This window comes from Physeter macrocephalus, chromosome 15 (assembly GCF_002837175.3).
Source record: "Physeter macrocephalus isolate SW-GA chromosome 15, ASM283717v5, whole genome shotgun sequence".
NCBI classification, from domain to species: Eukaryota; Metazoa; Chordata; class Mammalia; order Artiodactyla; family Physeteridae; genus Physeter; species Physeter macrocephalus.
Window position 1 is genome coordinate 26,255,068 of NC_041228.1, and position 25,278 is coordinate 26,280,345.

At 37.5% G+C, this 25,278-nt stretch overlaps 2 protein-coding genes across 6 annotated transcripts in view; one reads left to right on the forward strand and one right to left on the reverse strand.

The window, feature by feature from the left end:
* NUDCD1 (NudC domain containing 1) overlaps positions 1-14,442 on the reverse strand; it is a 110,659-nt gene extending 96,217 nt beyond the window's left edge. For 3 of the 5 annotated variants that reach the window (XM_028500550.2, XM_028500551.2, XM_024129431.2), the window contains exons 1-2: positions 14,216-14,428; positions 2,943-3,097 (exon numbers count right to left, since the gene is read on the reverse strand). In XM_028500550.2, coding sequence (XP_028356351.1) covers positions 2,943-3,097; positions 14,216-14,333 — 273 coding nt within the window. In that variant the 5' untranslated portion in view covers positions 14,334-14,428. Of the gene's footprint in view, positions 1-2,942; positions 3,098-8,266; positions 8,370-14,215 lie in introns of those variants that run through there. The other 2 variants (XM_028500552.2, XM_007114620.3) reach the window with 2 other exon arrangements.
* Positions 14,443-14,649: 207 nt separating this feature from the next.
* Positions 14,650-24,580, forward strand: ENY2 (ENY2 transcription and export complex 2 subunit). Its single transcript, XM_007114616.3, has 5 exons — positions 14,650-14,797; positions 16,196-16,272; positions 19,835-19,905; positions 21,200-21,274; positions 24,317-24,580. The coding sequence occupies exons 1-5, from the start codon at positions 14,792-14,794 to the stop codon at positions 24,391-24,393; spliced, it is 306 nt and encodes a 101-aa protein (XP_007114678.1). The 5' UTR covers positions 14,650-14,791; the 3' UTR covers positions 24,394-24,580.
* The last annotated feature ends 698 nt before the right edge of the window (positions 24,581-25,278 follow it).

The window sequence follows — 25,278 nt, forward strand, 5'->3', positions numbered from 1 at the left end:
AGAGTGAAGTAAGTCAGAAAGAGAAAAATAAATATCGTATATTAATGCATGTATGTGGAACCTAGAAAAATGGTACAGATGAACTGGTTTGCAGGGCAGAAGTTGAGACACAGATGTAGAGAACAAACGTATGGACACAAGGGGGGAAGCCACGGGGGTGTGTGTGTGTGTGATGAATTGGGCGATTGGGACTGACATGTATACACTGATGTGTATAAAACTGATGAGTAATAAGAACCTGCTTTATAAAAAATAAATAAAATAAAATTCAAAAACTAAAAAAAGCAAGCTGTAAATAGTCTCCTCAAAAAAAATTAATTAAATAAAATAAAATAATTTTATTTCCTATGGAAACTTTGCAATAGAAGAAAAATATACTGACCAGTCCACACTGCTTATCTACAGTATTTCAAATGCAGGCATGAACTTTAATTCTAGATTTCCAATCTTTTGATTTAAGTTGGAATTAGTATCCCAAATCATGATTATCAATGACTGAACTGATAAAACCAAGTTTCTGGCTCTAAAATGTGACCCTATCTGCATCCCTCTCCTAGCCATGCATAGTAGTAAACTATTTCCTCCTCCATACTACTTCTGCATCTTACCCTTACTTCCACTGTGACATTATCAATTTATTTGTGTGTGTGGCTACAAAGCATGCAGCAGTATTCAATAAACGTTTGTTGAAGAAAAATAAATCTTTATTATTCAGTAAAATTATCTCAACAAACCAGAGTCATACTTGTACCTGAAGAATAAAAAAATCCTATCAAAATGTAAAGCCAACTCCAAAGAGTAAGAACAAGCTTTAAACAACTGTTATCCATTGTATAAACATACTGATTAAGCCTTCTGCTGGCTGCTAGGATTACAGAAATATAAGTAAGACCCACAGCCTAGACCAAGTGTTGGCAAACTATAGCCCATGAGCCAAATTAGCCTGTTGTTTTTGCAAATAAAGTTTTATTGGAACACAGCCACACTCATTGTTTACATATTGTGAATTGCTGTTTTCACATTACTACAGCAAAACTGAGCAGCTGTGACATAAGACTGTCTGGTCCATGAACCCTATAACATTTATTATCTGGCCCTGTGCAGAAGAAGTTTGCCAACCCCTGGCCTAGCAAGAATTCAAAGTTCATGCAGATCTGAGAGCCAATGGTTTGAATATCCCTGGGGGAACAAACGGAGGATGTCAGGGCAAGCTTCCTAGATGAAATGGTTAGCTGAAACTCAGGTGAAGACTGGGAGGCAGCCTGACACACAAGTAAGAGAGAATGTTTCAGGTAGAGTAAATTATGTGGGAAAAGGGCTGGAGGGAAAAGGATACAGAGCATGTTTCAGTAACTGCAAGAGTTTAGTATTGTTAGAATGTAGTGTACAAAGTGGTGAAAGACAAGGCTGGAGAAAACGGCATTATAAGCTGCATTTGCCAAGGTGAGGAGTTTGTATTTTTTAAACAAATATATCACTTTATGCTTATACTTGCCAGGAAAATCAAAATCAAACAAACACACACAAAACCCCACCTCTGGAAGAATATACAAGAAACTAATAAAAAGAAGTTATGGAGGGAAAAGGGATACTGAACACAGGACAGATAAAACTGGGGTCAGAGAGACTTTACTAAATACCTTTTCAAATTTCTTGTTTTTTAAATCACATGAATGCATTACCTATTCTAAAATTACATATTAAAAAGTGTGGATTTTGTCATAAAGGAAATACTTAAGGAATTTAAATGAGAAATGATAAGATTAAACAAGCAAACTGGATAGATTATTCTGTAGATGCAACACAAAGGAAAGCTGAAAGAAGCAGAGAGTAGTCAGAAAGCTATTGACAGACCACTGATTACTTAAAGCAAATATATTAACAATGTATTGTGGAGTTTACGACATATGAAGAAGTATAAAATGTATGACAACAGCTCAGAGCATGGAAAAGTAAAAGGAATTATAATATCATAAGATTTTTACATTTTTAAAAAGTGGAATAACATTAATTAGAGGCAAAGTAGGATAAATTAAGGATGAGTACTACAATCTCTACATTAACCATTAAAAATAATAACAATACAAACAGGTTTAAATAAAAAGCCAAAAGAGAAAATTAAGTGGAATTTTAAGAAAAAAAATTTTTTAGAAGAAAAACTGTGATGAATTAAAAAAACAGGTAGGAAGAGAGACACAAAGGAACAAAGAGCAGATAGGACAAAATGGAAAGAATTAGCAAACGGTAACATAAACCCAACCATATCAGTAATTACATTAAATATAAATGTACTAAGCCAATTAAAGAACAAAGATTGTCATTCTGGATAAAAACAAGACCCAACTATATGCTCTTTATAACAGACACACTTTAAAAATAAAAACACTGACAAACTCAAAGAAAAAGGAAAGAAAAAGAAAAATAATAATTAAACAACAAAAAAAAGCCAGGACAGCTATATTAATATCAGAAGACTTCAAGACAAATTATTCCCAGAGCCCAGAGATAAAGAGGGATATTTTATAATGCTAAAAGGATGCTGCATAGCAGACAAAACAATCCTATTGATAAAATGTCTGCATCCAATTAACATACTTAAAAATACATAAAGCAAAAATTAACTAAAAGGAAAAAAACAGATAAATCCACTGTCATAGGATTAATTACTCACATAGAAAAAGCAGTTACATCAATATTGAGATATAAAACACATCAGAGTAGTTGCCTGTTGGTAAGAATGGAGGGGAATAAGTAAATTTAAGTAACAGGAATAAGGGGAAAAATTAAAATTGAATTAAACAAAATGAAGCCTTACATAAACTGATGATAGGATTCCATATATTAAAGGTATGTGTACCTCAATTCTCTAGACATTAGATGAAAAGGGAAAATTAAGTAACAAATTTATTGGAAAATCCTAGTATTACAAATTTTTTTCTTACCAGCATCACTGTTAAATTCATAATTCTTCCAAGGTTATCAACGTAGTAGACACTGTCTTGATACCATGAATCACAGTGTAGGTAATTATACATTCCAAAAGCATGCATGTGTTCCAATGTATACTGATCATCTCGAAGTTTTACTTCTGCCACAGCTGAAATATAAGAAAAATAAACAAACATCAAGAGTTCTGCCTCAGATTGTTCTTTTCTGCAGAATGCCAACAAGGCAAAAAAATCACAGAATACTAATTACCAAGGCCTTCAGGACAATTCACTACATTTCTCATTTCAAAAACAATTTCTGGGCCCCTGCTAGGCACTGTGTGCAGAGGATAAACAGAAAGTAAAACTAACAAGGCCCCTGCCCTTACAGAACTCAGAATACAGTGGCCAGAGGAGACAGAGCTCTTCATACCACACTCTTTTCTTTCAGGTACCTCTTCCTTGTAATTATAAATAAAAAGAACAAAGAAATCATAAAATTGAAAGATTTCCTGTTTCCTGGGCAAATATTAAGCACACTTTATAAAGTGTGTGCTTTTTAAAATGCTCTACCTCTATCACCTCGCTCATTTTTTACCACACATTAAGAAATAAAGAGAATGTTTTTATTATCCCATAAAATAATTATGGAAATAAATGTAAGTGCAAATGGTGACTTCTCTAATGCTATACCACATCTTTCCCAAGAGTACAGAACAAAACAGTGATCATATCTGGAACAGAAACAAGGTTTCCTATTTAAAGAACAGTGTTTTTTCCACTAGGGCACTGGAAGCTTCCATAACTTTATTTTGCTTTTTTCCAGCTTTATTGAGATGTAATTGGCGTATGACATTGTATAAGTTTAAGGTACACAACATAATGATTTGATATATGTATTTATTGTGAAATGATTATCAAAATAAGTTTACTTAACACATCCATCACCTCATAGTTACAACTGTTCTTCTCGTTATAAGAACTTTTAAGATCTGCTCTCTTAGCTGCTTCCATAATTTTATGTTTCCTTTTTTAAAATTATTTATTTATTTTTAAAATCTTTGGCTGCGTTGGGTCTTCATTGCTGTGCATGGGCCTTCTCTAGTTGTGGCGAGCGGGGGCTATTCTTCGTGGCGGTGCACGGGCTTCTCACTGCAGTGGCTTCTCTTGTTGCAGAGCACAGGCTCTAGGCACGCAGGCCTCAGCAGTTGTGGCACGCGGGCTCAGTAGTTGTGGCGCACGGGCTTAGTTGCTCCGTGGCATGTGGGATCTTCCCGGACCAGGGCTCGAACCCTGGCGGATTCTTAACCACTGCGCCACCAGGGAAGTCCTGCTTCTGTAATTTTAAATCTGCCAAGCGTGATCTCTGCCTCCCACTCCTCTTTCCCTTCTATGTAGAGAGAAACTTATAGTTCAGGGCTGCCAGTGACCTAGAATTAATTTCTGCTCCAAAAGGAAATACATAAGTAGACTATGCTGGGCCAATATTTTACCTTAATTATGAAACTCACCTTATTGTATTCTGATTGCAAGTATTTTCATCTTTTTTCCCCAAATGCTCACCTGTTCGTACTTCTATTACCTGCCTTGAGTCCTGGCTGACTTACATTTATTCATTCATTTATTCAGCAAATATTTTAATAGGCACAAATGATACAATGATGAGAAAAGAGCACAGAATCTACCTTCTTAACACTTATGATCCAGTGGGGAAATGGACATTAGTCAAATAAATAAATATATAATTAAACTGTAATAAATGTTATAAAGAAAAATTATTGGATACTGTGAGAACAAATAACACTGGAAGCTGATCTACTTGGGGACATTAAAGAAGACTTTAAAAAATTTGAGCCAAGCTACAAAGGACAAGGTAGAGTTAAGAAACATCCCTACACACACACACACAGACACACACACACAGACACACACACACACACACACACACAAACTACTTATCACAGGCAAAATGAGAGCAGGCAAAAGTAGAAGGAAACACTTGTGTTCAAAAAACTAAGTCAGCCAGACTGGCTGAAATACAGAGCAACAAGGAGAACTGCACAAGGAAAGGCAAGAGATGAATAAAGCTAGAGAACTGGGCAGAAGCTGGATCACAAAAGGCCTTGCCTTTATTTATCTTTGTTGATAAACTCAATGTAATAAGAGCTCATTTAAGAACTTTTAAGCGGGAGAGTAAAGTCCAGATTCGAATGTATAAAAGGTTACTTATAGGGACTTCCCTGGTGGCGCAGTGGTTAAGAATCCGCCTGCCAGTGCAGGGGACACGGGTTCGAGCCCTGGTCCAGGAAGATGATCCCACATGCCACGGAGCAACTAAGCCCACGCCCCACAACTACTGAGCCTGTGCTCTAGAGCCCGCGTGCCACAACTACTGAGCCTGCGTGCCACAACTACTGAAGCCCGCGTGCCTAGAGCCCGTGCTCTGCAACAAGAGAAGCCACTGCAATTAGAAGCCCACGTGCCGCAAGGAAGAGTAGCCCTCACTCGCCGCAACTAGAGAAAAGCCCGTGTGCAGCAATGAGGAGCCAATGCAGCCAAAAATTTAAAAATATATATATATATATAATTTTTAAAAAAAGGTTACTTATAACTACCTATGGAAAACAGACCAGAGCAAAGCAAAGTAAACCCAGGAAGATCCACCAGGAAGCTACTGCAGTCATCCAGGTAAAGGATGGTTGAAATTTGGAGACCTATCAGAGGTTAAATCGTTATAACTTTGTGATGGATTTGACAGAGGCTGAGGAAATTATTACATGACTCAAGGAAGTGTTTATTTTATAAGGAAGCTAAAAATACATATTCACTGATTAGAAGGGAAACAATCATTAATTCTTGTTTTTCTAGCACCACTGTGTGGATTAAACTAGATACTGCAGGAAGTGTACGTGGTAACAGAATGGTCCAAAGCAGTAATATTAGGCAATGATACAACAAATACATTTTGTTCATATTTGTGCCAAAGACCCCTGAGCAAACCTGAACAAGCCAGAGACTTCTTAGCCCTTTGCCTTGGTACAACACCTCGTCTGTAACTGTATTGATTCTGGAAAACCGTTATTAGGAAACCATGAAATAGTCTAAGTCTTAGGTTGCTGCATTCTGACAAGATTAATTTATGTAGGTTATTAGGACACAAATGAAGGGCACACTACATACTTGCTATTTTGCAAAAGCTGACAGTGCTCAGAAAAAGGCCACCTCTCTGGCCCCAAATGAAAAAGGAAAAGTTATTGCATTTACCATGTCAATCAACTTGAGTATAAAAGGGCAGGCAGAGAAAAATTAAAGGAGAAAAACAATGTCCAGAATGTGACAGAGCTTAACCACTGATGGGGCTCTTTTGTAAAGCCTAAGGGAAGGGTGGACAGCAGGGAGTCTCCAATCCAGCTTGATCTTTGAAATGATTGAAGAAGAGGTACCTCTTTAACAGAGGGCTAAGAAGCCATTGTAGTAAAATATTTTATTGGTTAACATTATCTTGCATTAGAAATAAAACACCTTTGCTGAAAAAGCCTTCTCTCTTATTCTATGAAAAAGAACTTAGGGCCTAACAAGAAGGGCATCTCCCTTAATCTTTACCTAAATTTCTTACAAAACATGCATGGAACCTCAAAAACCTATAGTTTTTCTTTCACAGATTATTTATTGAATGTCTACTACATGCCAGACATAGTGCTTGGCATTGGGCAAATACTGGTAAATAAAACAGACATGATCCCTGTGTCCTAATGGTGCTAACAATGGTCACAATTACTGCTTCTTGTCCTTCCAAAATACACAATTAGGTTGAACCACATGAAACTGTCAATATTCAACTCTTTTGACACCAACTGAATATGATTCAATCTAATACTTACATAAGCAAAGTACAGTATTTTTTTAAAAGGAGGGGAAGGGACAAAGAACGTTAACTCACAAAGGTCACTTCTTAGACCATTTATCTTCTAAAAATGATCAGTTAAGTCTTCTGTTCACCTAGTTACTGAGTTTGCTCTTTGCATATAAAGATGTAAAAAAGCAAGAGTACAGGTTTGTATTAGTTCTGAAGCAAAATGAACAGAACAAGGCAGGGCTAGAATTAGCAGCATTGCTCCCACAACTCTTCTATACAATGCTTCTGCACCATAACACATTGATCTGCTTCTCTTCCCCAAATTTTCCTCCAGAAGAGTAGGCGTGAATTTTACAGTAAACCTACATAAATAAGTTACATGGCTCTTCTCTCCCTTTATTCCAATTATAGCCTAAACCTTAGCCAGCTTTTATTCTCCCTGCCCTGAAGAAACAGCCCAGAGACCACAAAGTGCATTAGAAAAAGCACGAGCTTTAGGGTCAGGTTAGCCACTGATGGCTAAGGTTAAGTTACCTAACTTTCTACCCTGATTCCTCACCTGTAATAAAAGTTAATAATACTTATCCTATGAAATTATTGACAAGTTTAAATTATGTGAAGTATTTGTTATGTGATACCTAAGAAGAAGAGTAAGTGTTAATCTCCCGGTTCCTCTTCTCCCTTCCAAGGCTAATTCTCACACAGCTGTTTATGATTCCATTCTCTCCTGCCTCTTCTAGGCCTTTCCTCAGGTTAGCTCCTCTCCACTGGCCCCTTCTCCTCCACTTAAATATGCTGAAAACTTCCCTACTCTCAAAACACATGAAAAAGATTTCCTCTTCTTCGCTCTGCACTCAAAGCAGAGCTCTCTCCCACCCTGTACTTCTCAAACTTCTCTAAAACAGTCTACACTCCCATTTGCTCATTACCCTCATTAACCCATTTTAATTTTGTTTCTAGCTCCACTACTCTATAAAATTATTTTTCCCTTAAAAATATGCATTGAGCAGCCAAGATGGAATAATAGTAATCAGATTTATCCCTCCCTCAGAAACAACCAGTAAGACAAAATAAAATGAACCAGACAAAATTACATGAAACAGTAATTTTCAAGACAACAGGCAACAAAGGATAGTGATCGTTAAGAGAGGAGAAACAAATGAGGTGAGCTCTACTACTGCCCCAGCTTAGTGCCATCAGTGAGTTTCCAGCCCACAGCACAAAAAGGGGAAAGTGAGGTAGAACCTGACCAACTCCCTGGGTTGAGGAATCTGAGCTGAAAGTCTGGGGAGACCAAGACAGCTACAGTTCATCGGACAGAGTACCAGAGAAGAGAGAGCCATAGAGAGAGAACTCCAGAGATCTGCAGAGAGTCTCTCTCAAATATTCAGCAGAGAACTAACAGCATATGTTTGAGGAAACTACCCCAGACCAGGGAAAGAACCATCTGAACGGATTAGAGGGAACAGTGTTGGGTACTCACACAAGGCTAGGAGCTGTCACTGTTCCCACTAGGCAGACCAGAGAAAACTCCAAATTCATAGGCAGAGAACACAGAAAAGTCTTGTCTCCGTGGTGAGGAATAATCAGCCACAGACAGCATTGCTCCAGACAAGGCTAAAAAAATCATAAAAGCAACACCTAGTGGAATTAATCTAATTAATCCAAGTAACTGCATCACAGAAAAAAGTTCAAGAAGATTTATAAGGATACAAAAATGTCTTATACCCAATACGGTAAAATTCACAACTTTTTGCATCCAAAGATTACCAGGCATGCAAAGAGGAAAGAAAACAAAACCCACCATGAGAATACCCAATCAACAGAAGCCAACACATAACTGACACAGAAGTTATAATTAGCAGAACAAAACATTAAAATGTTTTAAAACATTAAACATTAAAATGTTTAATTAAATTAAACATTAAATTAAAAAATTAAAATAGTTATTAAAGTACATACCAAATGTTCAAAATGACAACCAGAGACATGAAAGGTATTAAAAATCATTTAAATCAAACTTCTAGAGATGAAAACTACAATATCTAAGATGAAAAATACACTAGATGGGATTAATGACAGAATAGACACTGCAAAAAAAAGATTAGTGAAATTAAAGGCATGAAAATAGAAACTATCCAAAATAAAACAGATTTAAGGGACTACCCTGGTGGTCCAGTGGTTAAGACTCCCATGCTTTCACTGCAGGGGGCACAGGTTCAATCTCTGGTCAGAGAACTAAGATCCTGCATGCCATGCGTCAGGGCCAAAAAAACAAACAAAAACACCCAAAGAAAGATTAAAAAAAAAAAAAAAAAAAACAGAAAAAAATAAAAATAAAAAGAACATTGATGAGCTGGGGTTAACTTCCAGTAAACTTAAAATGGGTAACTAGATTCCTCAAAGGAGAAAACAGAGGGGGAAAAAAAAAAAAAATGGAAGAAATAATGGCTGAAAACTTTCCAAACTTGATGAAAACTATAAACCCATGGATCTAGGAAGTTCAACAAACCCCAAGCACAAGTATCATGAGGAAAACCACATCAACACACAACATAATCAAACCGCTCTAAACCAATATGAAAGAGAAAAGTCTTAAAAGCAGCCAGAGAAGAAAAAGATATTATGCATAAAAGAACAAAGATAGGCTAACATACAATTTCTCATCAGAAACAATACAAGTAATACGACAAGGGGTAACATCTTTAAAGTACTGAAAGCAAAAAACTGTTAACCTAGAATTCTTCACATAACAAAAATATCTTTTGAAAATCAAGGCAAAATAAAAATGTTTTCAGACACACAAAAGCTTAAATATTTCATCACCAGAAGACCCACACTGCAAGAAATATTAAAAGACCTTCAGGCGGAGGAAAATTATACAGATAAAAATATGGATCTACATAAAGGAATGAAGAGCACCAGAAATGTAAATATATAAGATTTTTTCTCTACTTTTTACTTCTCTTTAAGAGATAATTAACTATTTAAACAAAAATAATAACAATGTATTACAAGTTTATAGTAATATGTAAAAGTAAAATGCACAACAACAATAGCATAAAGGAGAAAAATGGAAGTATACTTTTGTAAAGTTCTTATACTACACATGAAACAGTACAATATCATTTGAATGCACCATGTAATAATTTAAAGATGTATACTATAAACCCTAAAATAACAAAACAAAGAGCTATGGCTAATAAGCCAACAAATGTGATAAAAATGGATTCATTTAAAAATACTCAATCCAAAAGAAGGCAGAAAAGCAGAAAACTTCCATTTTCCCAAAGACTAAATGGGACCAACAGACTACCAACAGCAAGATGAAAGACACAAACCTAACAAAATCAATAAACACATTAAATGTAAACAGTGTAATCACAAGATAAAGATTATCAGTTTGAATTAAAAAGACCCAACTATTTTTGCCAAAAAGAAATGTATGTTATCAACACAACATTGTAATCAACTATACTTCAATAAAATACATTTTAAAAAAAGAAAGAAATGCAAGTTAAATACTAAGACACAAATAGGTTAAAAGTAAAAGAATGGAAGATATATATGTATACACTATGGTAACATTAATTAGAAGAAAGCTGAAGTGACTATTTTACTATCAAACAGGAGAATTCAGGGCAGACTATCACCAAGGATATAAAGGTTATTTCATAATGATAAAGTGGTTAATTTATCAAGAGAACATAATAATCAATAATGTTTATGCAACATAAAATATATTAAGCAAAAACTGACAGAACTGCAAGGAAGAAGAGAAAAATCCACAATTATAGCCAGAGATTTCAAAATCTCTCTCTCATGCAACAAGAATAAATTCAAAGTAATTATGCTGAGTAAGAGAAGCCAGACAAAAAAGTACATACTGTGTAATTCTATGTAAATCATACTTTAGAAAATACAAACGAATCTACAGTGACAGAGTAGTTGTTGCTTAGGGACTGAGAGGGGAGAGGGAGGAATAGAGGGCCAGTTACAGAAAGGCACAAGGGAAATTTGGGGGATGGTAGCTAAGTTTAATATCTTGATTGTGATGATGACTTCATGACTGTATATGAACACATGTCAAAACTTATCAACCTATACACTTAAATATGTATAGATTATTGTTATAGCTCAATAAAGCTGTTTAGGTTGTGATATAAAATCTTCTATTATTCATCAGTCATGCTGCAGCTCCAGAGAAGAAAGACAGAAAAAGACAGATACAGGACCCTCAATATAGAACTAGCAGTCTTAGCAGAGAAAACAGACATCAAATGCTAAAGTGTGATAAAGTCTATGAAGAATCAGGTACTGTGGAAAAGTACAGATTCTAATTTGTACAGATTCTATAGTATAGATTTTTACTAGATAGTCAAGAAAGGAATCTGAGTAACATGTAAACCAAGATGAAAGAACAGAGTATGATTTAGCTAGGTGAAATATAGGAGGAAAATATATACATTTACTTAATGAAGAGTCTAGGGAAAAAATATAAGATAAATGTCCAGAAGTGGAACTGCTGGATCAAAGGGCAGTTACAATTTTATACAAAAGGGTTTTTTGCTTAGTTCTTTGGAAAAGAAAAAGACCAAGTGACATTTACTGTTTATGTAGCATAGGGGGTTTCAGAACAACTTAATAACATTTAAGACAAGAGAATAAAACTCAAAGCTCCAAACAATTTGAGACCAGACACCACATCTTCATTCTCACATCCCAATTGGAAAGCTTCACACACCACAGGTGCCCGCCAACAGTCTGCTGAATTAACATGAACCCCTTAGGTTGGTTATAAAAGAAATCAAACTGTCAGGAGGAGTAGCTCAATCACACCTCACAATGTCTCTACAAATAGCAGTTTTTAAAAGAATTAACCTCTTCTTCATCATCCTCCTCAAGTAATTAATTCTTAATGAAAGCTCCTCATGTGAACTATTGCAAAGCCTCCAAGCTGGTCTCCCCATCTCCATTCCCCTCGTCTTCCAAACTCAATCTCCACAGAGCCTAGGAGTGAACTATTCAATCCCCAAACCTGCCACTTCCCTTCCACACTTAAAACCCTAAATAGCACTTCATCACCTCCACTTGTGCATCCCAAACAGAATCTAAGACCAACACTGGTGAAATGAGGGGCGAAAAAGAACAACTCAGTTTTTCATAAAGTTAATGTATTCAATTAAGAGGACTGTTTATTGTGAGATTTTGCTTCCTGCTTTTTTGGTGTCAAAATATCCTTTTGTTTATGAAAGGGTGGGTGAGTACGTGATAGTTCTTAAGAAACACCTGCACTTAGCAAATTAAAAAGTTGGTAAATCTATGACAGCTGAGCTTTTTTATTGTAATTGCCCATGGAAAAGTCTGGGAAACACTGACTTACAGGATAAAGTCCAAAAGACAAAACGTGCCCTCACCTAAGTCCTCTCATTTTCCCAGTAGATTTTTTGCTCAGGCAATACAGCAATAGTGCCCTGCACACAATCTAATTTTTTCCCTTTTCTCATGCTTCCCATGAATGGAATGACCTCAACAAAAAACTCTCTTCTTCATTCACTCAATGTATTGAGTACCCACCACTATGCCAAGCACAACAGAAACACCACTGTATCCATGGAGCTCACGGTCTAGTGGAGGAAACAGATATCAAACAAATGTCGAGTTATCGATAAAAAACTGTAAGTACTGCCTTCCAAAGAATGGAATGAAGGAGCCCAAAATCGAAGGCAGGAAGCCTAGTCAGGAAGGTACTATAGTTCAGGTAAGAGATAACAAGGATTTGAACAAGGGTAGAGGCATGGAGAAGTCAAGATTTTGAGTTGACTAGATTTGCTGAGAAACAATAGGGGATAAAAGAGAAGAAATACACCAAAGATGACTCTCGCATGAGCAATTATGTCAACCTGCACTAGTAGTCCCAATTTTTTATGCTTCTCTGGATTTATTATGCCCTTTGGTTTGAGCTTCCCATATTGACTCTAAGCTTGACTATATGACTTGTTTTGGCCAACGGGACAATAGCACACTTACTGCAATCAGAGCTTGAAAAACTCTTCAAGACAAGACTCTTGGAATAACCCTGTGCCAGCATGCTGAAGGATAAGAGACCATCTGAAATCATCTTAAACCAGCCTACAGCCAGAGAAACCCCAAACATATGAGAAAGTACAGTCATGACTAGAACCACCTAGCTGACCTGTAGACTTGTAAGCAATAATAACTGCTTACTGTTTTGAGCCACTGAGTTTTGGGGTGGTTTTTTAATGCAAGGCTAACTAACATGGTGGTATCATTCATTTATATGGGGTGGGAGAGAGAAAGGAAGGGAATGAAAAGAAACATCAAGCTCATTTTCTTACTCTGATCAACTACCTATTCTTTAAAGCTCAACTTAGATATCAACTTCTTTTGGAAGCATTCCCAGATGTCCCAGGCTGGTTTGGGAAAGATACTGAAACATTATCAATATGTTTTGTACATATCCCTATCACTGCCTTACTGTCTTATAATTATTTGCTTACACCTTTTTTCCTAACTAGACAACAGCATTTTTATGTTACTGGCTGTGTCATATTCATCTTGATTGTATCAGCATGTAACATAAAACAGGCTCTCAATAGAGATTTCTGAACTTATATAATTTATATATTAAATGAATAAACACTTATTTGATTCTATAAAACTTATTAACTCTAGATTATTTCTCAAAGTGTGATCCACTGACAACATGCATCAGAATCAGCAGGGCTGTGTATTAAAAATTCAATCTTTGAGAGCTCTTTATCATTAACAAAAATGCCATTCTTTACCTTGTAAAAACAAGGATGAATATTCCCGCCAACTACTGATAAACAAAACAAGTAGTAGAAGTGTGGGTACTAAACCAACTTTTCCTCAAATTTTTCTGGAGATGTACGATAGAGTCCTTAATCTGATGGCCCGTAGGTAACTGAAAACGCTCCTAACTGCAATGGAGTTTCTCTTCTAAGAACTGGGTCTCGGCCAGAGGAAACAGAAGCAGAAGGTCCTCCAAAGAGGTGTGACTTCTCAACGCACACGTTTACAGAGGATGCTCCAGGAGGAGAGCCTGCCCTGAGCTCTCTCCGCAGCAGGGGCCAGGCCAGGACCGACAGGCGGGCGGAGCCCAGAAAGCACCCGCATGCAGGACCTCGGAGCACGGGCAGAGGAGCCTAAGGCCGGCCCAGGGTCCCGCTACGGCAGAGCCACTCGAAGGCGACTCCCTCGGGGGTCGGGGATGGGCATCATTCTCCAGAGGCAGCCACTCTGGTCCACCCCTGCCCGGCAGGCCGTGAGGAAGGCCACGGTCGCCTGGCTAGCCGGAATCAAAAAAGAAGAAAATGCGGGAAGCGTCGAGTTTCGGAAGCCAAAAGGAGAAAGGAACAGAGTGCTAGGGGGCACCGCCGCTACCCACCTGCGTCAAGCTCCAGCTGGTAACAGGGTAGCGGCTCGAGAGAAAGCTTATAACCCTCGAAGCGGGGATCCAACAGAGGTCTCTTCACCCGCAGAGAGCAATTAGCGGCCACCTCCATCGCCTTCCAGGGGCCTAGCGTGAGAATTAATAAAGTTCGGGTTGAAAGGTCCGCGCTTCACGCGTATTACCGAGGCTGGGAAGCGGCGTGGTTCCCATCCCAGAAAACAGTGCGGCGTAGCGTGCCTTCTGGGAAATGTAGTGCCCACAGGGAAGTTGGCTCTGTTGCATATTGGGATATGTAGTTTTTAGGGAACTTAATGCCCATGCGACAGCGGGATATGGACTCTCTTACCCACAGGGCTAAGCGACCAGGAGGCGGCCCGCGCTGGTTAAATTCTCACATTATAGGCAGGGTGGCGAGACCCCGCCCCGGAAATGCGTGTGGTAGCTTTCTGTGTGCTTAGGTGCCCGAGCTACTGAGGGTCTAGGTCCGGGCAGCCGAAGAGTGTGGTAGGTAACGGTCGTCAGCGCAAGGGTCATTTCGTCGCTGGGAAGGGACGGCCCTCGCCCGCGGTGATGGTGGTGAGCTATGCCCGTGGTCCTCAGGGCCGGGACCCGGGCCCAGCCCAGGCTCCTTTCGATGTGCTGTCTTTCGTTAGCTTCCCCGACCCGCGCTCGCGGGCCTGTAGGGCTCTCCGACAGGGCGTGCTACCGGAGTTGGCCTGAAGCCAGTCCTCGCTTTGTTTTCTGGCTCCTCCCCTCCCGCCTCTCCCGCTGTCTCCGCCCTATTCTGTTTTCCCAAAGACTGTCTGAACTGGGAGGGATCCCCTAGCGCCCTTGTTTTACCAGTGAGAAAACTGAGGCCTTTAAGAACTGACTTGTCCAAGGTCACTCTCCGTATATTGGGGGCCAAGGCAAGATCAAGTTCAGTATTCTGCTAATGGTACGGACTAGACCTTAGTATTATTTTGAAAATGTTAGCCTCCAACTGCAAAAGCAAACATATCCTAATCCTTTCTCAACCTCTCCTCTCCTGTTCCATTAAAAAAAAAAAATCAACTCTGAAAACTCACTGCCAGTCTTGAGTTTTCATAGAGGCGGCGAGGTGGGGGACAACAAAAGTAGTCTGAAGTTGGTGACAGATATGTGGAGTAACGTTAGCTTATTCCAAGTTTTACAGCTTATCCTCCCTGTCCTTTTTGCACCGTTTTGATTGTCTGTTTTTACTGAAAACTGAGAATTTTCTAAGTTAGGAATTAATTTGAGATTTGTTTTCTCCTTAACCCAACCAGCAAGCTTTGATAAAGAGCATATACACACACACATACTTACAGCTAGTTTGTTAGTTGTAATTCTGGGTACATACTAGTGGAAAGTAAAGTAAAGCACTTACGATCCTTACCCAGGAATTTCATTTTTCACAAACTGTGCCTAATCTTCTATTGATATTTAGGTTATATAGCTTCCCCCAAATTTTGAATACAGTTAATTAAGATGCAGAAATGATTAGCAGTCAGTTATTATGTGCGGTTAAAGTATTTTGCGGCTTCTGGGGTCATAGTACCTGAGTTCAAGTCCTGCCTTCACCACTTTTCTATCTCGGTGCCTCAGTTTTCTCATCTGTAAAATACAAACTATGTTAATAGTACTTGCATAAAAGAGTAAGATCTGGGAATTAAATGAGATTAAAAACTCAATGCGTTAGCTCAGTTCCAGGCACATAAGTGTTTAATAAATGTTACAGTAATTGTCATTATCCAAAGACTCATTAATAAAGGGTACATGGGGGAAGAAAATTGTAAAGTCATGATCATGACTTATTGGGATGCAGTAAATAGGAGTAAGGACCTTGTTAACACATTGTTGAAATTTATCACCCCTTCAGTTGATAGAATGTTAAATGTGTTGAGGTGCTTGAGAGGATTTAGAAGAAAATGCTTTGTAAGTGTTCTGTATCTGAAAATACATGTTGATGTTCAGGTTAGCAAGATGAACAAAGATGCGCAGATGAGAGCAGCAATTAACCAAAAGTTGATAGAAACTGGAGAAAGAGAACGGTAAGTAATCGATTGTGTTAATTAATTACATTTAACATCTTTAAATTACAGTTATAAGAATCTAAAAAGTAACAAAACTGATGTCAGTGGAAATAATTACAGAAAATTGAGATTATCAAAAGCAATTCCTAACATCTGTTAAAAATGCTTAGGTCTGTTCAGTATTGCAAGACTTGGAGGGAAGTGGATCATATACAAAGATGAACAGGAAATGACTCTCTCTCAAAAAATGTCTAATCTAATGGAGAAGAAAAAATACATACCCAGATAACTACAATGGAAGATAAAATGTTACCTACTTTTTAACAGGGAGACCACATGATGGAACCAGTTTCAGTTACCAAGCTCTGTTAACCTCAGAGCAATGTGTGCTATTCCTACTCTCTGAAACATTCTTCTTCCTTCCCCCCATCTTTAACTAATTCTACCTCATTATCAGGTCTTAATTTAAGTATCATCTCTTCTAGAAATCTGTTAACTCCCAAATACCTTGTTCCATCATAGTGTTTAATCACTTTGTATTATAATCACCTCCTTTGCTAGTTTGTATCAATAGAATCTGAGTTCCTTGACAGCAGAAATACTACTGTAAACCGAGCATCATGCCTAGCACATAATTGGCCAGGTAAATATTTGAAGAATGAACAGGTTTGGAAGTACAGAGGAGAGTCTAAGGAATCAAAAAAGGCTTCCAGGAACAGGGTGATAAATTGTATGAGAGAAATATATATAAGGAACAAGAGGGATCTCTCAGTTCTACCTGGGGATTAAGGTAATCAGTAAAGCTCTCACAGAATAGTAGCAGTGGTACTTCAGCTGGGTAAGAAGGATTAGCAGTTCCCCAACCCGGTAAAGGAGAAAGGACAGTCTAGGCAGATGGAACCGAATATGCAAAGTCAAAGAAATTTGTTACAATATGTTAATATTCTGGGGAACTGTGCAGTTAAAATGTGAAAGACAGTGGACAGGAGAAATGTGCTTTTGTATAATCAAAAATCTTTCCATTAACAGTGATAAGAAACTGAACTCAGTAACTGGCTCAGCCAATTTCTATATAAGATCGTGTAACTAAAAGTGTAGGGCTTGAAGGTGCTTCAGGCACCACTGCGTCCAGGCACTCAAAAATTGTTGCCAAGAACATGTCTGTCTTTCTGTCTCTCATCTCTCCTTTCCTCTCTGTTGGCTTTATTCTCAAGAAGGCACTACCCACAAGGTGGCAGAAATTAGCAGTTCAAAATTTACATCTCTCCAACTGAGACTACCGTTCTCCTAGTAGTTTCAGCAAAGGACCTAGCTAGATTACCATCCTACTTAGGTAATAGGCCATTCATAATCAGCATTGCCTAGGTCACATTTCCATTGCTAGAGCCCTACCCGGATTTCTTACACCGAGAGTTGTGGAGTGTTTTTACTGTCAAAGAAATGGCAGGAAAATAGGTGGCAGTTTGCAAAAACATCTGTTGTTGACTTTATCCTTGGGTGGTGGGAGTCATTAAAAAATTCTAAGAAAGGGACTGACTAGATCATATTTGCACTTTAGGAATGTTATTTTGGCAGTATGGAGGATAGACTTGAAGGGCTAGAGATAAATTGCAGAAGATAATAGGTTAAAAGTGGAAAACAGCAAAAATGGAAAGGAGAACTTAGTTTTTTTTTTAAAGTAAAATCAACAACCCTTGACATGAGGAATGAGGAAGAAGAAAGCCTCTAGAACAGTGCCTTGGGAAACTGAGAGGATAGTATTGCCAATAATGGGTATAGGGTATTATGTATTACTGTTTTTTTATCTGTTTTCATTCATGCAGCTTAAAGTTACTGAGTTTCTACCATATGCCATGTCCTCTTAAGGTGCTGGAGATACAGTAGTGAACAAAATGAAGCCTGTTCTTTTACACAGCTTACATTCTAATGGGAGGAGACAGAAAATAAATGTGTAATATGTCAGATGGTGATGAGTTCTAGAGGAAAAATAAAGCAGAGAATAATCAGGTGTGTTATTTTGGGTAAGAAAAAAAAAGTAGGCTTCACTGAGATCAAAAGGATACGAGGGAGTGAGGGGACTCCTAAGAGCCATGGTCCTGACACAGGAGCTTTCCTGGCATTTTTTTTTCCTTGTGTGCCTTGTGGGACCTTAGTTCCCTGACCAGGGATGGAACCGAGGCTCCAGCAGTGAAAGTGCCAGGTCCTAACCACTGGACAGCCAGGGAGTTCCCTTGCCTGGCATTTTGAGGAACCCATGGAAACTAATAAGACTGAGTCAGCTGGGTGAAGGAGAGAAACAGTAAAGTCAGAGGCATTGCTTCGGAGGGGGCAGACTATGCAGGGTCATTTAGGTTGTAGTAAAGACTTGAAATTGTATTCTGAGTAAATTGGGAAGCCACTGGAGGGTTTTGAGCAGTGAGAGGAGAAGGACATGTACAAGGGAAGTAGCAGGGGTACAAGTTAGGAGGCTTTGGCAACAGTCCCGTCAAGAGAAGATGGTGGCTTCAACTAGGTGGTAACGGCAGAGGTGGTGAGAAACATTTGGATTTCAGGTATTTATTTTAAAACTGGAACCAATAGGATGTGCTTATGGATTGGACGTTAGTGTTATCAAAATTGCTGAGTGAAGGGTGCTGCCAAGGTTTCTAGCCTGAGGATCCGCCTGAGGATCTGGAAGAATGGAGTTGCCAGTCTGACAAGGAGAACAGCTTGAGATGGAAGAGAAGCAAGAGTTGGGTTTTGTCCCTGTTACGATTAAACGACTTAAACATCTAGATGGAAATGTCACGTAGTGGATGTTAGGAATACTGAAAAAGAAGCACTTTGGTTTGGGACTTGACATGTTTAAGCTGAGAAATGAGGTGATTTACGTTGAAGATTGAGGTTTTATGAGACTAGGTGTTACAAAAGGATAAAATATTTTATTGCACCCATGATGCCATTAGTTGTAATACACACCAATACTTTTTTAACCTTTAAGGATAAGGAAAATACTGCCAATTAAATTATGATAGGCATGCCAATTACTGAATTGTTAAAATGTGGGAAAACACAGTCTTAGAATTAATGAAATACCATAGTTAATGTGTAATTGAGAAGGATAATGAGAAAAAGGGAGGGGCAAGTCTATGAGGTTAGATATATAACGGGGCAATAAGAGAGCTAATGGGTAAGAATTTGTAGTTAAAGAATGGATTTTGGAGTTTGACGATTTCAAAAGTACAGCTGCTTCAAACTCAACTAATACCCTTCTGAAGTTGTACAAAACCCACAGTATTCCTATTGGTGGAGGGAAGTAGAAAGTGTGTAAGAAGGCCAGAGAGTAGGGTTTCTTAAGAAGAATTGTACCCCATCCACTTCATTGAATTTTACTGATGACGAAAATGAGGCCCAGCATTTAAATAACTTGCATAAGATGAAAGAACTTTTTAGTGGTAGAACCAAGATTAGGCCATGGTTAAAGTTTTATAACTGGAAGGTAGGATTTTTAATTGAACAGTTGAAGCTTTGCTTCAAACATTCCTATCTAAGATATTGTACACTGTTGTAGTTTAATTTGGAAACACTTCTTTTTCAACAGCCTCAAAGAGTTGCTGAGAGCTAAATTAATTGAATGTGGCTGGAAGGATCAGTTGAAGGCACACTGTAAAGGTAATCTGTTTCATTTAGAAGATAAGCTAATTCCATAGCTCTCAACTGTGTTGGTTTGGAATTCATTAGAAAAATTATAGTCAGTATTTTAAGATATATTGAGTGCTCGAGCATAATTTTAAACAAATAGAAAATTGAATCTTGTGGTAATAGATTACTTCCTCTCAGTGATAATATGTAGACCTATTCCATAATTTTTAGAAATTTTCTTTGTGTTTCTGTTAAAACAAGTGAGGCAAGATTTCCTCTGGCATGGAATATGGAATCCCACCTTTTTTGCTGTGACTACTCAAAGTGAAACATTAATTATTCCTAGTCTGTTTTTCTTAACACATTGAGCACTTTACGGTTGGCAGACTTACAGGAATTCTATCTCCTATCTTTAACAGTGTTATTTTTGAAAAAATCATCTATAAAAGCTCTTAGAAAATTACATATATTTTTAAAATTATAAAATGGGAGCTTGTTAAATTGCAATTAGGTATTGATGATTATGCCATTAGATAAATTACATGTGTCACTAAGATGAGCCTCCTTCCTTTCTGGCTCAGCTTTTGGTATGCTGGAATTCTGGATATTTATAATGAATTCTCGTATTTGTTTCTACAAATGATAATAGAAACTATTTATATCATTAACTGGAAGAAGGCAATGTGCCAAATTAATAAAAGCATAGACTTTGAGGTCATACAGACCTTCACTGGTAAGACTAGAGCTGGATTTCAAGTCGTGTTTGAATGAGTTATTTAATCTTTAAGCCTCACTTGCCTCACCTCTGAAGTGGGAAAAATGCCCAGCCTGTCAGATTATCGTGAATATTAAATGATGCAAAGCACCCAGCACATAATAGGGGTCCAATAAGTGTAAACTCCTTTCTCCTTTTGGCCCAGCCTAGAGAAGAGAAAGGAGCAAAGGAGTTGTTCTATATTTTAATTTGGGGCTGTGAAATTACAAGTTAGACTTAAATTACAGTTTTTTCCCCTCCATACATTCAAGAGCTGATATGATTATCGTGAAATAAGATCTGTGCAGTTGTAAGTTTCCAGTTTTTTACAAATAGATTTGAATTTACATTCTAAGTGTTATAATTATTTTATGTTTTTGATCTGGTGAATACATACTGTTTTTAAGGTTGAACTAAACCTTCATTAGAAAAGAAAAAAAGAAGTGTCCTCTTTTTTTTTTAAAGACCAGTCTGTACTCTAAAAACATGATCTTAACCCTTCCTCTATGAAAATCTTTCTTACAGATAATGATTTTAAATGATATGATTTGTTTTTTGCTTTTGCATAAGAGGTAATTAAAGAAAAAGGACTAGAACACGTTACTGTTGATGACTTGGTGGCTGAAATCACACCAAAAGGCAGAGGTAAGGAATGAATACAAATTGTGTGAAAGGAAATGTGGGCTAAGACATGATTTTTTTTTTTTTTTTCCTCTTTTGCTGGTGCAGCTTTTCTTTCTTTTTACAAGAAAAAGCACCCTTTCCAAAATTATGTGGGTACTTGTATCTCCTCTTTGGGAAGAGTTATAGTTGCCTCACCAACTTTTGTGCATGGTCTTGAGTAACAAACAAGTAAGAGGTGTAAAACGTTTTTGCACTGTTAAAACAGTACACAAATGTAAGTTGATGTGGTTGTTAGAACAGATCATTTTTAAAATACAGGATTTTGTAGAGGCAAATATTACCTGAAGCTAGGATTTGTAAACTTTAGCCTGATATTTAATAATTCAGAGTTTTACAGCAGCCCCTGAGTCATTGCTCTCTTTCCTTATTAAAAATAAACAAGGGCTTTCCTGGTGGCGCAGTGGTTGAGAGTCCGTCTGCCGATGCAGGGGACGCAGGTTTGTGCCCCGGTCCAGGAAGATCCCACATGCCGCAGAGCGGCTGGGCCCATGAGCCATGCATGGCTGCTAAGCCTGCACGTCCGGAGCCTGTGCTCTGCAGCGGAAGAGGCCACAACAGTGGAGAGGCCCACGTACCGCAAAAAAAATAAAAATAAAAATAAATTAAAAAAACAAAAATGTCTTCTTGAATGTCTAATTAAGAATTTGGTAGCTCTGTAATTTCATGGTCAGGGTAATTCATATTTAAGACTCACACTTCAACTACCTTCTTAATTTCTCCCTTTAATACCTTGTTTAGAGAAGCCAAAGGAAAGAGAGGAAGTAGTATATTAACAAACTATTAACAAAATATTTATATGTAATAAATATTAAGCCAGAAATTACATCATATAATTAAGTGTAATGAGATTATTTTCATCATTTCATTTGAGGAAGTCAGTGGGGGGGAGGGAGAGTTGTATTATAAGTGGAAGCAGGTAAATTAGATGACCCATTAGTTGTTTCCTCACACAGAAATAGTAAAAAGAATTTAAGTGTGAAAAGTAAATGATTTTTAAATTATTACTAGGGAATATTAGTCCCCTGAACTGCTACCATGTGGAAGGAGCTACAACATCTCATGGTCCTTTCCAGCCATCTTTGTTAGGGCTGTTTACAGCTAAACAACATGACTTTTTTGGTCAATCATGTCTCAGGAAAAGGAGGGGGGAAAAGCAGTATTTATTGTACTCCCCATGGATTTATGTTTTAAAATAAATTTCTGGGCTTCCCTGGTGGCGCAGTGGTTGAGAGTCCGCCTGCCGATGCAGGGGACGTGGGTTCGTGCCCCAGTCCGGGAAGATCCCACATGCCGCGGAGCGGCTAGGCCCGTGAGCCATGGCCGCTGAGCCTGTGCGTCCGGAGCCTTTGCTCCGCAACGAGAGAGGACACAACAGTGAGAGGCCCACGTACCGCAAAAAACAAACAAAAAAATAAAAATAAAAAAATAAATTTCTATAATTTCTTTTCCTACTTTTCTTTTGTAATTTATGCTTAATCTGTTAACACTTAAGAACTTAATCTGTTAACAGGGTAGAAATCATCCTTTGCTTCTCCTTCAGTACTTGTGTGTTGGCCATTTCAATCCCTTGTAGCTCCCTTGCTAGGGAATGAACAAAAAAGAGAAGTAAAAATAAATCTTTTCTTTTATTTTCATAGTGTTCTTTTTATTGTCAAGAGAAGTATTTGTTTTTATTTTTTAAATTAACATACAGTAAAATTGACCCTTTTTTAGTGTCAGTTCTATGAACTTTATACACATGTATAGATTCACTCTGAAAAACTCCCTCAAGCTGTTCCTTCATAGTCACACCACATCTGTAACCCCAAGGCAGCTGATCTGTTCTCCATCACCATAATTTTGATTAAAAGTATATTTAACATACATAGTGATCACATTTGCAGTGGACTTGAATTAATTATGTAGTCTATTTCTAGGCAGGTTTACAGTAAATTTATAAAGAGGAGTATCTGTATAGTTAATTTCCTATTGTCCTTATTTTTAGTAGCCAAAAAGGGGGAAAATAGTGTAGATTTATTTATTGACATTTAATATTAATTTAAATTTCAAAGAGCAGGGCTGTTTTTCCTTTTTTTTTTTTTTTTTTTTGCCATGCTACACGGCTTGCAGGATCTCCGTTTCCCAAGCAGGGATTAAACTCAGGCCACACAACAGTGAAAGCCTGGGATCCTAGCCACTAGGCCACCAGAAAACTCCCATTTTCCCATTTTTAGTTTAATATTCTGAATAGATAATACAATTACATGGTTCAGAATTTTAAAAATAAGCCTATAACAAATACAGCTACTGTTGAAGCTTTTACATCTTTGCTCATTCAAGTATATGCATTTATTTCAATACAGTATTGCCAAATTACCTTCTCCAAAATGTTTTGTCAATTTATTCTCCCACCAGCTAATATGAGAGGGCCAGTTTTCCCTCAGTCTTGCCAATACATATATTATTGACCTTTGGATTTTAGCCAATCTCATTGGTAAAACATGCTATCTAAATGTGGTTTTAATTTTCATTTCTGTTGTGAGGTTAAACTCCTTTTACATTCAAGAACTATATGCCTCTCCTTTTCTTCATCTCCTTTGCTCATTTTTCTGTAAGCCTGCTGATCTTTTTCATATCAAATTGAAGAAATTGTGTAGTAGAGAGATTAGCAGTGTTTTCTCAGTTTTTGTTTTTGTTTATGGTGATTTTGACCAAGCTTATTAAGTTGTTGCATTTGAATCAAATTCATCAATCTTTTACAGCCTCTGTTTAAAAAAGGCCTTTTCTATTCCTAGTTTAAAGAATTTTCACATGTGCAATATATTTTTAGATATTGGATAATTCATTCAAATAATGAATTGCAAATATACTTTATTTTCTCAAGTGTCTTTATTTTTTTATTGAAGCATAAGGGTTACTTATGAACTTATTTTGTTGGTAGTCCTGAATAAAATACCAAATCTCAAACTGACATATATTAATTGGGATCTTCTTTACTCTTATGTTTTTATTTTTATATTTCAGCCCTGGTACCTGACAGTGTAAAGAAGGAGCTCCTACAAAGAATAAGAACATTCCTTGCTCAGCATGCCAGCCTTTAAGATTGAATTAGATTGTGTTGTTTTGTGGTTTTATTTCTGAAAGTAAAACTTGCCATAAATTAGGAATTGATTTCCCCAAATAAAATCCTTTTTTGTATGATGGTATACAGTTTTCAGTAATGATGTATACAATTGTATTGATTTTTTTCCCTAAATGTGTTATTTTAATAAATATCTCATGAATGAGTTTGAAGTTTCCTTGGATTTTGGAATAAATGGGACTTAATTAATAATTCATCAGATTTGTTAAGAGAAAAAGTCAAGCAGTGAATATAGTTTAAGTGTTAAGTATGTAAATGTTAAGTAAGCAAATCTCTGTAATAACAATTGAGGAGAGGTAAGCAGCCTCTTCTGATTGTTTGGATGTAGTGTATGCCTCTTTTGAATTCCTATAGTATTTTATAATATATGTCCCACCTTGTACTACAGATATCTTATTTCTTATTTGTTATAAACGCTGAGGGTTAGGACCGGGTCTTACTCATCTTTATGTGCCTTCCTTATTCCTCAAAGAATTTACCATCTTACTGGAAGAGAGAACATTTGCAAACTGGCTCCATACCAAGCTCCTCTCACATACTCTACTCATCTGAACTTTGAAAGCAGAAACTAAATTGCATCCCCACTTACTAAGGTCAAGAAAGAACTTAATGGGAAATAATCTCCACCCATAGCTTTACTCTGACATCAGGATTGCCAAATCCATGGACTTTTGTCTATTCTTGCGTGACCTCTGCTGGAAAATGAGAATGTTGACCATCCGGCCACTTGGAACTCTTGCCACTGCTCACGTTGTTTATATCTACCACTGGAAGCTCCTTCTCTTTCCTGTGGATACCTTTTGCTGTATGGAACTTTAAATAATGGTGCTTCTTAGTGCTCCCT